Source organism: Drosophila sulfurigaster, chromosome 3 (genome assembly GCF_023558435.1).
Source record: "Drosophila sulfurigaster albostrigata strain 15112-1811.04 chromosome 3, ASM2355843v2, whole genome shotgun sequence".
In the NCBI taxonomy this organism is placed as follows: domain Eukaryota; kingdom Metazoa; phylum Arthropoda; class Insecta; order Diptera; family Drosophilidae; genus Drosophila; species Drosophila sulfurigaster.
Genome location: NC_084883.1, coordinates 40,224,627 through 40,241,318, shown reverse-complemented (window position 1 = coordinate 40,241,318; position 16,692 = coordinate 40,224,627). Strand labels below are relative to the sequence as shown.

Below are 16,692 nucleotides of genomic sequence, written 5' to 3'. Positions count from 1 at the left end.
ACGCCCACTACACTATGCACAGACCACAACACAATTTTTGCATATGAAAATTGTTGAAGCCGAACGAACGCAATTTCAACAACAACTTCAGCATTAAACTGGCGAAATATTTCACGCATTTTTCAGTTAATTTCTTTTGGTGGCAAGTAATTGGATAATTGAATAGGCGCTCAAAATTGTTGTTTATAATAAATTTACATAAATGTATTAAGTGGATAACGCAATTGTGGGAGAATCTACAGCAATTAAATCAGCAATGCAATTGTTCAAGTGACAGACAGGAATGCCTGAGTTTCCAATTATCGTAATCGTTATCGTTATCGTCATCGTTAAAGGGTCATAAAAGATAAATCTATAGCAAATAGTGCTGTGAATGTTTTATTTTAATTATAGATTTCGAATGGTTTCAAGTGCATGCAAATTTTTACATATCAATTCCTAGAATTTGTCATTAAGCTATTTAAAAATATTGCGTATCATAATCGTAAAGTGCAAAAATAAAAATTACTGTCGACGTGTTATCACACTAGCCTGAAGATCTTTATTGGCCCAACAAATAACTTTCTAATTTTTGCAAACAACTGCACAGAATAAAACGGTTAACAGTAAGACTGCTATATAAAAAAAGAGTTACCAATATCAGTTGTTTATATCTTGGGGCTTAAGATAGTTTTTTTTATTTACAGAACAACTTTTAACGACTTTGTCGAGTCCATAAAATTCAGCAAAACATTTCCTGGAACAAAACTTAATAAAAAATATTTGGAAAATATATATTCCAAAGAATTTGAATTCGAGTGAAGAAAAAAATAGTTTAATGATTCTAACTAAAAGCAAATGATTACTAAAGTAAACAATTTAGGCCTCTGTAAAATTATTACTTTAATTTTTTCAATAATAATTTAAAGGAAGGTAAATTAAATTATAAAGAATGATTACAATTTCCAACTTTAATTTAAATTGAAATGAAAAATTTGATAAAAGTAAAAAAATATATTTATTTGATTCTAACTTTAATCTTGAGTACTTTATTCACTGAGAATTGATATACGCCTTTATTTTTGCCAAACATGTTCATTACAAAAAGTGGAGAACTGTGCAAATAATTAAAGTAAAAGCGTGAAATATATGACAGAAAATGCAACAATTATTTGATTACTGTCGCAGTCGTTGGCTGGTAATTGGCGAAGTGAAATATATACGCAAACAAGAGTACCCCACAGGAAAAGCCTCTATCACGCCCACATGTGCCACTGCTTGGGCCATTAAGTGAGTGAGACAGAGAGAGTGAGAGAAAGGGGGAGGGATATGGGAGTGAGTGAGAGGAAGAGTTATTCATAATTGTTGTTGCAACAAAAGTGGCAGAAAAATGCATAACAAACTGAAAAATATGCACGCCATTTTTATTGCCACACCAGACACATCAACCCACACACACTCACATTTAAACACACACACACACATACTCTTGCACTCACACTTACACTCATACTATTGTTTGACTATAATGAATGAATGCACAGCTAAAGAACCGCAGCCTGAACCGATGCTACTCCTCTCTCCCTCTCTCCCTCTCTCTCTCTCTCTCTCTCTCTCTCTCTCTACCTTTTGCTACTGTTTCTCTTTCTGACTCTGTCGATGTCGACCCAAAAACAAATATAAGCCGCCTGACTGCTGACCAACAATAAATTTAACACTTTAACTGCTGTGTAAACAAGTGAATGAAATCCGAGCTGCTAACGGTAATGTGCCTACTGCGAATGTTCTCAAAGCTGTAATCTCCTGAAATGCAGCGAATTCAATTATTTTGCAACTGTGCAAGCAACTGCTTAAAATAAACGATGCGGATCGTATTAAAGTACTTGTATTTCATTTTAAAAATAAATCATTTTCTTCAATTTAAAATATAAAAAAATTTGATTCATATCTACATTAATTTCATATTTTAATTTTATTTAAAAAATAAGTGAAAAAATATAGTACAAATGACTTCAATTTATTTAATTTATTTGCCGTTAGGAAATAAATTATTTATGCCCATCTCAGTTTTTTAGTCATTTTGATACTAGCGATGAATTCAAATTATATGTAATAAAATTTATTATTAAATTTATTTCTTAATTAAAATTGACTCGAACATCAACGCAATCTGAAGTTAGAGCTTAAGCTTGCAGCTTGACTATTCGTTGTGCTGACAGTTCTTTTGTTTTGTTATTATTAACAAATGAATGCAGTTGAATTGTTTAATTCAAAACTTAATCCCAATAATGCAAAAACAGTTCTCTGTCGCTCTTGCTGAGTTTCCTTCTGTTTGCTGGAAATTAAATTTGTTTAATGAGTAGCGCAATAAAACGCATTTACTGTCAAGTGATAAAATGTCATTTCACTTTGCTTGCCTGCAGTTTTATTATTTCCATATATATGAAAAGTGAGAGAGTATTCTGTATATTTTTCATTTATATGCCACATGTCGCCGTCCGCCCTTCCCCTTTTCATTCCCCTTTCCATTCCCCTTTCGCTTCCCCCGCACCGAGTCGCTGCCGCCTGTTGACATGCAGCAATTATTAACTTTTATGCGGCTGCTGCCATGGCGCCGTGTGTTTGTTATTAATTTCTTGTTATTTATGCAAATAGTTGGCACTTAATACGCTTGTAAATTCAATTTTTTTTCTCTCTGTGTGTGTGTGTTGCAAATTGCTTTGCGCATTACAATAAATTAACAGCATAAACGAACTGCAATTGCAATAACAACAACAACGAAAACAACAACAACAACAACAGCAACAGTAAATTCGCAACACGTTTCGTGCTTATCGACAACGTTCCAAGTTTTGTTCGAGCGAGCGCTTAACTGGAATTTAAAAACTATGTTGCATACCACAAGGCGCTTGGTTCTCAGCTCTCGACTCTCTGTTCTTTCGCTTCTATAAACTCAACTGAGTTATCGCTCGCAGACGTGAAGTCATCTCGGAATGTTGACCATATAAATTCCATTCAGCTTCGACAGCAGCATCAGCATCAGGATACTTTCAGCATCTGTTTGGTTTGCTGAGGTCACGTCTGTCCGTCTGTCTGTCGCTCGGTCTCCGTCTGAATGCTTATGAATAAAGTTGTTGGCCATTCTGTCAATACACATATGCCTGCGCATCATCATCATCAACATCAACATCGTCATGAGCAACCCCTCCATTCAATTGGGGTTATTTGTCGCTCTATCTAGCACAACTGTGTTCTCCCCGCTGTGTTCTCCCCGCTTTGTTGACTTTTTGGCTTTCAATGGCCCCAACGTCTATTCAATATTTTTTTGTGTGTGCGCCGCTATAGAGAGTCAAACACCCTAACCACAAAGCCAACACTCTCATACACATAGTCACCCCTCAAGCAATTTGAAATGAAAAGTTGTCTGCCACATAAACACACATACGAGAAATATAAATAGAGAGAAGACCAAAAAAAAAATAAGACAGCAAAAAACAAGGAAACAAGCGAAGGAAACAAAAATGATATGTTCCGCCCATATTTGTAGGCAGTAAATAGCAACACATCGCACGCTGACGAAATGTGTCCTTTGACATTTGATGCCTGATAATTCCAGTCAACAGACAACAACAAAAGCAACAACAACAACAACAACAGTATCTGAGTCGAGTTTTCAACAGCTTTTTGGGGGCCTCGCTTAATGGTCTGCTGCATTATTTAGCACGTCGCAAGCCAATAAAATGGCTTTAAAATACAGTCCGTTAACTTGTTGACTTTAAGCCGTAGACAATGCAGCGCATTAAGCATCCAGCTGGCTGCTCAAAATGCCGGCAGTCAACGCGGTAATTACACTTCACATGCCAACAGCAATAAGCACTTTTTTATGTAGTCTGCATCAGAGCAGTAAGGAAGTTGGTTAAACGCATATATAAATGTGGGCTTTATTTTGGTATTTATTTAAGGAACTTTTATTTATTTATAAAGTGTAGAATTAGCACAAACATACGATAATAGTTCATTGGAGCTTAAAAATCAAATTAATGAACTTAACCGTACAGCTAACGATGAGGGAAAACAAGACGATCTCAAAGATAAGTCTTCCAAGAAATTATTGCATACTTTTAAGCGCAACCAAAAATTTGCTAATGGACCAATTTTTTTTTTGGTTGTTTCATTGCATTACTAATAGTAATAACACCATTAAATCCTGATTCTGTATTTTATTATATTTATTTTTATATGTCGAATATTAGCTTCTCTCAATATTGAAATAGCAGCCAAAAGACCTTACTTGCCCTGACTATAAAATTTAAATCTAAGCTACAATTTTAAGAAATGAATAAATACATATTGAAATTTGATATATTCATCTCAAAAATATTCAACTAAGGTGTAGCAAATAGAGTTAAGATTGGAGCCTATTATCAATTTTAGAACTTCGTGTTAAACATTTTTGATATGTTAACCACTCGAAATTCAATCAGTTTAAAAACGCAGAGCATTCAATCTTCTTTTTAGCTGCCTGTGTTCAATTTAGTTCGCACTCAATTACACTGGGCGCACATGTGTCCTGAACTGGGGAGGCTGCTGGATTGGCGCTTTTCAAGTTTATCCGCGACGACTTTTACTTGCGACGACGGCATCTTAATTTACTTTTGCACTCAGGCAGCTGGAAAAACGAAGCCTAAGTAGAGTAGAGTAGAGAGTAGAGAGTTGAGAAGAATTACAGCAATTTCCTGCACAATTTCTTGTGGTTGAACTTGCTGCAGCAAGTTGCATATGCACACACACGAAAAGAAGCTAAAGCTGCCGCTCAGCAGTGCAGTTAATTATAATTAAGAGACGAGTTAACTAACCACTTGCAAGGCACTTGAGTAGGGTTTTTGCTTGAAGGAGTTGTGAGGGGCGAAGAAGAAGGACACCTTTTGTGTGTGTGCGGCGTTTAAATTTGTCAGCGTCGAGCGATGGTGTTGTTATTTCAACACTTTAATTAAAGCCGTGGCAAGTTCATTAAAACTGCTTTGCAGGCAACCGAAAAACTAGGCCACAAAAAGTGTTGCATATTCAAATGTGTCGCGGCGTTGGATTTTATTCAATACGAGCTCGGGATTTGTTCTGGCTATAGGCCTACAACCGCTGTGTTGTTCTGTGTGTGTGTGTGTGTGCAACAATGGGGCATGTTAGACGTCAAGGAAGCTGCGAGCTGTTATGCAACAACCCGCCAGCGGCGACGTTTCTTCATTTGCAAGGACAATGCGACACAATGGCAAAACCACAACGAGGGCGATAACAAAACAACAGATGAGAGAAAAAATATCAGTAGAAGCAAAAGCAGAAGCTGAGAGTATTGAGTGTTGAATGAATGAAGCTGGCTGACTGAATGCAGCCCGTGACGATGATGACAGGCGGCAGGAATGCTATTATAATAAATAAAAGCGCCTTTCACTCATCACTAACTGGCGCACACAATGAATATATCCCTTGTCTACAATTGTATTTCTATCTCTCTGTGTGTGTGTTTGATTAAAGCGCTTTGCAAACAATGCACAAGTCTTTTTAATAAAGCTGATGGCTAAAAGTCTTCCTTCGATCGATGACTTTAATCAGCTGGCGACGACTTAAGGTGCGACTCGCAGCAATTAAAAGCAAATGCTGCGCCCATAAATATGCAATAAATATAGACAAACACACACACTCAAGACACACACACAGAGAAGTCTAGGCAGACATGTTCAGAAATGCCCGAGGCTATTGCATAAAAATCACATTAACAATTTGCTACAACAAGAGTATTTTATTTTTATTGCTGCATGTTTTATTTTTATTTCATGCGGCGCGCCACCTTTTATGCTATGCAAAGCACACACACATAGTCGCATACTCATACAGTCACACCCTCTCTCACACACACATTGAGTGCACATGTTGCCAGGAAGCAGTCGTTGGTTGCTGGATCTGTGTTGCGTTGTGTTGTTGCCATCGAAAAGCGCAATAAAAACGCTTAATTTTTCACTTTTACACGAACCTGAAAAACGCTTCCTTCTTTTTCTTTTCATTGTTGCTCCTTTTCTCTCGTTGTTGTTGTTGTTGTGGAGAGGTGTTGACTGCGAGAGTGCGCTGTCGCTTCTGTGTAAGCCATTTAAAAGTTATTTAATTTAATAACACGCACAAAACATGTTCCAAGTAAAAGCAAACGAACATACTCGTAAATATGAGACACACTCTTCTCAAGTGGGCCAACAACTGGCCCTCGCCCCGCTCCCCTCCCACTGCCCCCCTCCTCTCCGACTCTGCCTGCCACAGCTGCCACTTGGCTTGAGCTCTGCTCGAGCATGTCTTGAAGCTTGCTCCTCCTCCCACTTCTCCCACTCCCTTTTCACACAGTTGTGGCAGCTACTCAAGTGGTCTGCTTGGCATATATTTTATAGCAGCACGCACTTAGTATTGATTTTTATTTAAACAATAAATATTTGCAAAAATAATATGTGGCACTCGAGTTCACATAAAATCAGCATCTTGTAAAACACAAACTACAGAATGTATATAAAGTAGATTCGAAAGTAAATTTAAAACGATTAAATTATTAATTTAGGAAAATCAAAACATATTTGAAATGAAATGAAAAATATATCCATATTCGCTAAAATATTGAATTAGAAATTTTGTTGTTTGTCAAAGTTGTGTTTATAATAGTATTTTTCAATTTTACGTGTAGTAGACTTTTTTCACTGCACTCAGTTTTTTTAGGTTTCGAAACGACTTTTTTTCTTATGGGTTTTTACATTGGGCGAACGTAATATTCGACCTGAACGGAAAAAAACCGACGTTTTTTGGTGCAGTGGAAATACGAGTAGGCTACAAGTCTTAAGCACTGCTATTTCAAAGTTTACAGCTGTATTTATGTAACCAATTTCTGAATATTTTAGCAATAATATTTTTAATTGGGGTTGAAACGTAATTAAATTATCAATTTTGTTTTGCAAACATTAAAAGTTTGATACATAATTTTTCGAATTTAAAATTCATAAGTCTATCTATAGACACCCCTATTTTGGAGTACAAATTGTGTTACTTCTTACAATATTACAAAAATCTCTTAAGATTGACATCATGGCTAAAAATAAAAAAAAAAATATTTGAATTCTCTTTTATTATTTAATTAATTATTTTGCATAGTTAGTTAATGGCATCCACACTTCGTAGTTAAAACTTCTTAGTTAAAGGCTTAAAGAGTTTGCGCGACTTTTGACGACAACGAAAAAATGGGCTTTTAATTAAAAAGGCATTGCGGGATTTTAATTGCGTGGCGATAAGATTAAATTTGCAAAAACAAACAATGCTCGGTATAAATGAAATATAAATACGTAAACGTCAAACGATATGAGCCTTTCTCTCTCCCCTCTCTTTCGATACCCATTGAAATTTAAGCCGCAACAACACAAACAACAGCAAAAACAAAATGCAAACTGTGCAACAGCAAACAGTAAACAGAAAGGGAACACACAACAAAAAAATTGTGATTGTCAATTTGTATTTATGCCGTCTGTGTGTCGTTTGCTCTTATTTTACAGATTTAACAACCGAGCCGACCGCTCACAGATTTGGATTCGTTAAAAATTGAAAAATCAGCAGAGCAGATCAGATCAAAGAGGGAGTTGGGGTTACAAACAGGACAAGGACAAGCCCAAATCCGCGCCCCAAATCCGTGCCCGACCCTAGGACAAATGCAATAAGCTGCAGCGACGCAGCGCAACCAAAACCCAAAGTCCATAAACAAAGCGACAGTCTAAGCCCCAAGGCAAAGGGGAGATAGGGGAGAGAGAAGAGCAAAGAACAAACAACAACAAAGTTGGTTGTCAGCAGCCGGCAGAATTGCTTTCTTGTACTTTGGACACACGTGCGCCGCGGCTGCGCCGTTGACGTCGTCGCCGTCGCCGTGCCCGTTCCCAGTGTCCTTGCCGACGTCATCGTCATCGTCGTCGTCGTTGTCCGTTGCATCCGCATCCAGCGCATTGCCAGCGGCTCTGGCGGCCACAATGAAGCTGTCAAAACTGTCCAACCAGACGAACTCGCAGGATCCGCAGGCGGTTAACTCGCGCATCTTTGTCGGCAATCTGAATACATTTCAATGCTCCAAAACGGACGTGGAGCGCATGTTTCAAATCTACGGTCGACTGGCAGGTGAGTTCCCAGCTCCCAGTTCCCAGTTTGTGTTCTTCTTTGCTAAACTTGATTCTTCCTCAGGCATCTCAATGCACAAGGGCTACGCCTTTGTGCAGTTCACAAATCCATTCGATGCTCGCAACGCTTGTCACGGCGAGGATGGCAAGACGGTGCTCAGCCAGACCTTGGGTACGTTTTTTCCTTATTTTTTATCTGCCTTACTTTTTCACTATGAATATGTTTCGGCGACAGCTTGTGATGTCTTTGCTTAGCCCACTGAGTTATGAATTATCTGAAAATATTGTTGATGGTATTCAAGAATATTATCAAGAAATTGGAATATCAAACAGGCATTAAAGAACTTTCCAATATTAATAATTAGTTCCATGCTTTGATTATCTTGCGAATCTTTAACATATTTTAATAACATAATACTTCGGAACTTTTAATATTAAATAAAACATTTAATTAGTATTTCATCCAAAGATAGATTAAAAGTTATCACGAAAAAGAATTTACTCGTGTGCAATATATTTATTATTTTAAATTTTTGAATTTATTAATTTTGAACTCTAAGTTAAAATTAAAGCTGTCGTAAAATTAGCCAATGCAACTGAAAATATGTTTAATGTAGCTATTAAAACTCTAAAATCTTGATTTAAGAAATTCATTTATTTATTGGATTCTTTAATCTCAATCTTTAATAATAAAGCAAACTTAGGTGCACCTTAAATACAAACTTGTAGTTAGCTTTATTACAAAGTTAGCCAATTGTTTCCTACATGAGCTATTTCCTTTCTAGACAATTCCTAGTAAGGGAAGTATCAAAGAACTTGAAATTCTTCGTGGAGCATATTGCATATTTTGTCAGATATAAAGTTGTTAGCTGCCTGCAAGTGTTGGAGCGTTGGAGTGTGTGTGTTTTCAGTTGAGTTGAGTTGTTGTTTTGCATAGACATAGACACATTTGCAGACCTTAACCCTCGCCCAGTTGCATGTGGCTCGATGTCGATGTGGTTGAGGAGTCGCCAGGTTAATGGCCGCCAGGCTGCCAGCGAGCCGCCAGTTGCGGAAGTGCAGCACTAAAATCGAACAAACGCGCGAAAAAAGGCAAAACGCGGTACAAATCGTGAGGTCGTCGTCGTCGTCGGCGGCCAGTTTAAGGAAGGCAACTGGGAAGAAGAACTGAGGATTGAGCTCCTTTTGTGTGCTCCTTGGCATGTGTAGTGGCCATATCTTAGCACAGCGACTGTCTGCGTATTTTGTGGAAAAGCGGAAGTCGTTGCAGGCCGCAACTTAAAGTGCGGCAAACATAAATCGCTGTGCGATACTTTTAATGAAATTTCAATGTTGTGTCAGGCAGCAACCTCAACCGACTTCACTACCTGACAACTGACTGTTTGTCGATTTAATTTAAAACGCTTAATGAAATTTCAGGCGTCGTCGCGCGTCACTTGCAGCTGCAAAATGCAATGCGAAACGAACAGACAGAGAGACGGAAACAGGAAAGCGATGCCTTGGTATTCTTTCATGCGTATGTCTCGCTCGTGTGAAGAACAACTTAATGCACTTAGCGCGCTATGTCACTGACAACGCTGCGTATACGTATTCCGCTGTCATATCCATACGCCCCGTTGGCGCGCAATGAAAACTTTACAGCGCTCATAAAAAGCTCTTCTTTTCCAAAGACAGAGCGATGCTTATGCAAATGTAGCATGCTAATTTCACTGATTATAGAAGACGAACCAAAACACAAAGTAATGCAAGGCAGAGCATAGCTTCATCTTTCTCTTTCTCCGAGCTGAGCTCTTCTCTTAGCTCTCAAGTTGAGTGGTCGCTGTAATATTTCATTGCTACGCGCCATTGACTTTTGGCTCAACGGAATGCGGACTGTGGTCTGGCCAACGTTAAACCGATTTGCCTGGAACTGGACTGCAAAACTTAACTGCAAATCCTTCTTATGCTTTTATCCTTAATCTTAATTATAGCCTGCCAGCAGCCAGAAGCTAAAGGCGAGCCCAGACAAACAGAGAAGAGAAATGCAAACGCTTCCACACACACCCTTCCACTTCCAGTAATTTGTAGTTATAGCAACTGCCTTCCCCTTCGAATGGGGCGGATTTGTCTTTTTTTTTTGGGGCGCGTGTCTTTTTGTTTTTTTTATTTACTTTTTGTGACCACCCTGCGGCGCAGCCGTCGCACTTCAAACTTTGTCATGAATTATGATGAACGAGCGCGTTTGCCGAACTTCCCACAAACATAAAAAAACCCCATAAAAAACTGGCCCAAACGTCGCACCCTTTTCATTGAGAAATGAAATGTTTAACGCAAGCGGAATGGGAATTTCCGCAATTTTAATGCTCTACTATAGACAATGAGATGAGGTATAGCACAATTATGTTCATAAGCTAAAGACTTCATCAGCTGACTGCAAATATTTTCATAAAATTCTTCGTGAGACGAGTTTCAAACAAAACATATTCTACTTAAACAACTTTATATAGTTAGAAACTATAATAATTACATTTTTGATAAGATTTTATTTGTTTTTTTAATAATTCTTGTAAAATCTTTAGATTTTAAATGCTTTAATATATACTTTATACTATACTTTTACTTTATTGTATTTTGATTGTAAGTTGTTTTATCCTTTTAAATCGTCAGATTTTATAAGTATTCATAAAACAATTATTATTTTACTTTATTTATTATAATTTGTTTTATGCTGTAAAATCTTTAGGTTTTTTATGTATTCATATAACAATTATGCTTTACCTTATAATTTTTTAATATAATTTTTTTTATTAAATCTCAAAAGATCTTAGAGCATTCACACTTCGTTTCCAATGTGCGTTTCACATGCGCCGCTTTTATCTTATGCAAAATCTGACAATGTCTTTTGCCGCTGTTAACTCTGTGTTGTGTTATTTATTAAGATTAATGATTGCAAAGTCGGATTAAATTATTATCGTAATGCAGTCGGACAACAAAATGCACAGAGTGTGAGACACTTTAGCGCACTTTTAATCAACACAAGCTCTACGAGAGCATTTGCATAATGAAAAATCAACACACAAAATAAGAAACAAAAAAAAAAAAAATAATAATGTCTAAGCCGAAGAATAATGGAAAGCCAAAATTCCATTGTCTATTGTGCATTACTTTGCATTCACTTCAAAGGGAAGGTTTTTTTCTATTTTTTGTTTTTCGACAGGAGTCAGAAGTATTCGTATTATGAACAGCTTTGCTTTTGTTGCCTTGATTAACAGCCGACTTATTTATCTCTTTGCTTTGCTTTTTTTTATTCATTGCAGATGTCAACATGGTTGCGGAGCCGAAGGCGCATCAAATTGGCCGAAAACGGCAAAACGTTAGCAAAACTGGCAACGATTGGTAAGGAAAGAACTCAATTTCATGCTTGAAATTTTAATTTAAATAAAATGCCAACATTTAGGCAGTTAGGCGCAAGTTTTGTGCACAATTTAACAACGCCAACTGACGCTCATTTCGAAAAGTTTATTTACATATCATTTAACGGCTTGGCTCAGTCCTGTGACAGAAATGTGGGCTGTGCAAATTGGGGGAGTGGAGTGGAGTCGTGAAGCGACAGCCACACACAAATAAATAAATAAATAAGGCACAATCCATCAGGGCATGGACATGAACATGGACGAATGTTCGCATTCGCATTCGTATTCGTATCCTTTGTTTCACATAAAGTATTTTGACTGTCAGCTCTATGCGATTTTCGTTTGCCACTTCCTGAGTTTCGACTTCGTCTCCGTCTCTGCCTCCGTAGCTGTCTCTGTCTTTTTATACCCGCTACCCATAGGGAAGAAGGGTATACCCTACTGTGTACTTTCGTGAAATGTATTTAACAGGCAGAAGAAAATATCGGTGACTCTTTAATATTCTTGATCAGTGTCAACAGCGGAGATATAGCCATGGCCGTCTGTCCGCATTAACACCTAGATCTCAGAGACTATAAGATATAGAGCTTTAATTTATTTAAAGTACTTATGTTTAAGTTTGTTAGTTATATATTAAATATTGTATGGACAAAAACGCCTACTTACTACGGGTTTGAGTGACAATCTGGTATATTTGTTCTGTATTATATATTTTGAATGTAGTACTATTTCAATATAACAAATATTGCCTTTTGATAAATTTTTAGTATTTTTGTGGTATATTCATTTGGTATATTTTAAAATAAATACCGCACTGTTTTTCTTCTATTCAAAATGTGTGGCGGGTATCTCATAGTCACCCACACACGACTGTAGTTTTCTTACTTGTTTTCTGTCTGTGTCTGGGTCAGTTGTGTGTGCTTTTTTCGAGTGCTGCGTCAACACACAACAACTCGGTCTCGGTGAACAAAAAATTGCTGGCTGCCTGTGTTTGGGGTCTGTGAGGAGGAACTGTGACTGACAGTTGCAATGTATGCTATAATATCCTGGTTCTTGGTCGCTGGCGTTGACATGTGCACTTGTTTGTCCCTGGTGCGGCCTTAATGATGACTGAGCGAACCGAACGCCAGCAACATTCACAATTTATTTTTTTGGGGACGTTGTCGTCGCCATCACCATCGCCATCACCGTCTCCGTCAACGACTTGCCACTCGTGTGGAAATATTTAATTTAAGCTTAATGACGCCGAAAGGCGATGTGCGTTAACGCTTTAAAAAGGTGAAACAGTAAGGTACAAGATGTGTGTGGGAGTTGATTGTAATTAAAACACAAACATGTTCAGGTGGGTTTCATGGTTCTGTTTGTCATTTAAATGCCCATTGACCGCACTCGCACACAGAAACGTTGACCAAAAAAGCCACAATTGTCGCCGCACGTTGGGCGCCAAACGATATGAAAACTGCCTCAATATTTGACCACAAATGGCTGGTGAGTCTGGCATTTGTATCAATCACAGGCAGACAGACAGAAAAGGACTTCGGCACTATTAAAGGGGGGATGATAATTGGCAAATGACAATTGAAAGCGGCGTCATAGCGACAACCGGAGTGAGTCCTAAACAAATATTGACTGGTTGGCACACAAAATGGGCAACAGTTGAATTGCTCTCTTTTATTTCGGGAGGGCAAACATTGACACTTCAATTACAAGCATTTACCGCATCTAATGAGCTGTCACTCCTTGATACCTTTCACAGGGATTACTTCTACGACAGCTACTGCTCCTCGGCTTTGTTGCGCGGCGGTGGCGGTGGAGGGGCCAACGGGGTGCGTCCCAAGAAGCGCAAGCGTCTGATGACCAACAACAACAGCTTGGCCGCAGCTGTGCAACAGCAGCAGCAACAACATGGCTCCCATCATCATAGTGCTGCAGCTGTGGCAGCTGCTGCCGCGGCTGCTGCAGTGCATCATCAGCAACAGCAACAGGCTCAAGCGGCACAGCAGCACCAGCAACATCAGCAGCAACAGCAGCAGCAGCAACATCATCATCAGCAGCAAGTGGCGGCCGTTGCCATGGCGGCGATGGCAAATTTATTGCCACAGCAGCAGTTGTTGCTGCATCAGCAGAATCTGTTGTCGAATGCCGCGGCCGCTGTGGCCACTACGGCGGCAACAACAGCGGCGCCAGCTGCTTTGCACTGGTCGCAATTCAAACAGGAGCAGCAGCAGCAGCATAATCAACAACAACAACAGCAGCAGCAACAGCAACAGCAGCAACAATTTGCGGCTGCTGCCACGGGTTTCCAGTTGAAGAGCGTCATCGCTGGACAGTCAACGACATCGCCGCAGAATACAAAGTCAGCAATAATTGCTAATCAAACAGCGCTCGTGGAGCCATACGGTGCCTTCTCCCAGCAGCCGTCGCATCACCAGCAACAGCAACAGCAACAACAGCAGCAGCAACAGCAGCAACAACAACAGTTGGGTTGCTTGTTGCAACCGTTGACTTTGGCATTGTCCCCACAGCAACCGCAGCCGCTACAATTGCACAGCCAATTGATGCAGCATCAACAACAGCAACATCAGCAACAGCAACAACAACATCACCACCAGCATCAGCATCAGCAACAACATCAGCAGCAGCACCAGCAGCATCAGCAACACCAACAACAACAACAGCTAGCACAGGAGCAATTAAGTTTGCATCAACATTGGGGACCATTCAAAGTCTACAGTGAGTATTGACTGCATTTGTTTTCTCCCATTCTCCTTCCAGACGTGCCAACAATTGTTTGGCTATTTCATTTGATTTGCTCCGCTATTAAATTGTGGTTCTAGACACAGTTTAAACATTTAGTGAGCTTGTGATAGCCACGAGAAATTGGTCATGAAATTGAGATAGATAAGAATGAAATTTGTAGTAACAAATTCTTGTCTAAAATATTAATAAAAATTTGAAAGCTGTCATATCATCATATAAATTATTTAAGATAGTAGTAAAAGTTATATAAACGCAGATTAAAAGATTATTATTAAATTATCATAATATAAACTTAAAATGATTTTACAGATGAAAAGCTAATACGCATTTTACTAAAACATAATTAAGTTAGCTAAGGTTAATAAGTTTAGATTGGCACCCTCTAAAGAGGCAGAACATAGACAATTAGAGGTCCTTAACTGTACCGCAGACATAATCATGTTAATTGACCTGATAGTTTAAAAAATTGTAGTCAACATCATCATTAATACTTTTGCCAGCATTTTAGTTTATTGTGATCGTTCTGTTTTTGTTAAACTTGTCAAGGAGAGAGACGTTTACAATGAATCGCTTGGCGTTTCTAAATATGAGAAATGTATCGGCGTCAAAGACTTGGCGCTAATTCAACTCATTTCTTCGTTCTCTTGTCAATCATACTGCAAGTCATTCATATCTCAGAGTCTCAGTCGGAAGTGAAGCCACAGTTTGTATCCAGCTCTTCACTGGAGGCGTTTCAATCCAAGCAGAAAATGCCGCCAGCTTATGTGAATGGTTTGCTTAGTTTGAAGGGAAGCCTCTTGACCAACAACTTTCAGCTAAAGCCAATTGTCAATAGCAACATTGGAAATCGGGAACTTGGCTCTCATTTAGACTTCAAAATGCCGCCACAAACAGACGAAGCAAAGCAGCTGCTAGCTGAAGCGAAATACAATTTTCGTGAGCTCAACTCAAATATCGCAAAGTCACCACAGAAGCAAGAGGATTCCAAGCAATTGCTGGCACTGCAAGAACGCAATATGGATAAAGATAAACTGCATCAGCAACTCGATCAGCTGCAATTGGAGCTGCGTAAACAGGACGATCAGCTGAGCAAACAGGATATGGAGTTGGCCGCTCAAGTCTCGGCAACCTCAGCGCCATTGCAGCAAATGCCTGGACCAGTTCATCCGCCAATCGAACAGCTTGCTGAGCAGTCGCAAGGCCTTCAACCCGTGTTGCAGTCTTCTTCACAGTTGCTGGATTTGCCACAATCAACAGCTGAGCGGGATACAACTCCTTTAGTGGTGCAAGCGGATGGTGAATCCAATTGCTATGCGAAGATGCAGCTGCTTCAACAGCTGGCCGAGCACTTTGGACAGAGTCAGCCACAGCAACTGCAGCAGCAATCTCAACAACAACAGCAGCAGCTTCAACAACAAGCTCAACAGCAGCAACAACCACAGCAACTGCGTTCGAACTTAGTGCAGTTATCAGCGCTTGAAGCAGATGCAGAGGAAGATGATGAAGAACAGTGCTTTGCTAAGGCAAACACAACGGAGCAATGCGATGAGACAACCAGAAAACCCAAATCCACCACTACTAAAAAACCCACAACACGCAAGCTGCCTTGCTGCAGCAAAAAACCAAAGCACAAGAAGCCAAAACAGAGAGTTAAGAAAGATCAAGACGGACCGCAACTGAAGCGGAGTTTTCGACACACAACTATGAAGCCTAATCTGCGTATCGATGCCATTGCTACATTAATACGATATCGCAATAAGCAGAACGATCCAAATGCAGCTCAGTTGAATGAACCTCAACGTCCATTGCATGCGCAGCTTGGCAAGAATCGGAGAAAGCAAAAGTCCAGGTGGAGAACGAGGCTGAAGAGCAAAACTCGCAAAGAGCGTGGTGTTGTCACCAGAAAGCAGCTTTTGCAGGCTGAAATCAAACTGTGGCCCATCAAAATAGCACACTGATTAGATCATTTTAATTATTGGTTAAATATATATTTTATAATTTATGTTGTTATTAATATTTAATTTAGAGTAATTCATAGCACGTATTTTTATAAATTCAGTACTTTGCGAAGATGTGAGTTTTTCAATAGTTTCAATAGCTGAATTTTCTTGAATAATTAGTACTTCTTTATGACGATAATGTTCTTGGAATAGATGATAAGTTTTTCAAATACTCATTTCACAATATTCAAATTCAATTTATTTTAGCTGTGATAATACTACATAATTCGATTGTCATGCAATATTAAGTATAGTTGTAAATTTAAGCTTACAGATATATCTCTGATAGTTTATAAAGATTTTCACTACTATAAAGATATCATACACTTCTACCCTTTAAGGCTCAATATATTTGTTTCGCTTTAGACCGAAGCTAGGCTA

General features: G+C 38.9%; 2 protein-coding genes across 2 annotated transcripts in view; both read left to right on the top strand.

The window, feature by feature from the left end:
• Nucleotides 1-16,692, top strand: part of LOC133841661 (probable basic-leucine zipper transcription factor Q) — a 37,318-nt gene that overhangs the window by 16,949 nt on the left and 3,677 nt on the right. The window contains exons 2-5 of the mRNA XM_062274292.1: nucleotides 7,551-8,160; nucleotides 8,224-8,331; nucleotides 11,456-11,534; nucleotides 13,308-14,284. Of these exons, the coding sequence (XP_062130276.1) occupies nucleotides 8,016-8,160; nucleotides 8,224-8,331; nucleotides 11,456-11,534; nucleotides 13,308-14,284 (1,309 nt within the window). The 5' untranslated portion in view covers nucleotides 7,551-8,015. The remainder of the gene's footprint in view (nucleotides 1-7,550; nucleotides 8,161-8,223; nucleotides 8,332-11,455; nucleotides 11,535-13,307; nucleotides 14,285-16,692) is intronic.
• On the top strand, nucleotides 14,832-16,313 carry LOC133841662 (putative mediator of RNA polymerase II transcription subunit 26). Its single transcript, XM_062274293.1, has one exon. It carries the CDS (start codon nucleotides 14,905-14,907, stop codon nucleotides 16,267-16,269), a length of 1,365 nt encoding a protein of 454 aa, XP_062130277.1. The 5' UTR covers nucleotides 14,832-14,904; the 3' UTR covers nucleotides 16,270-16,313.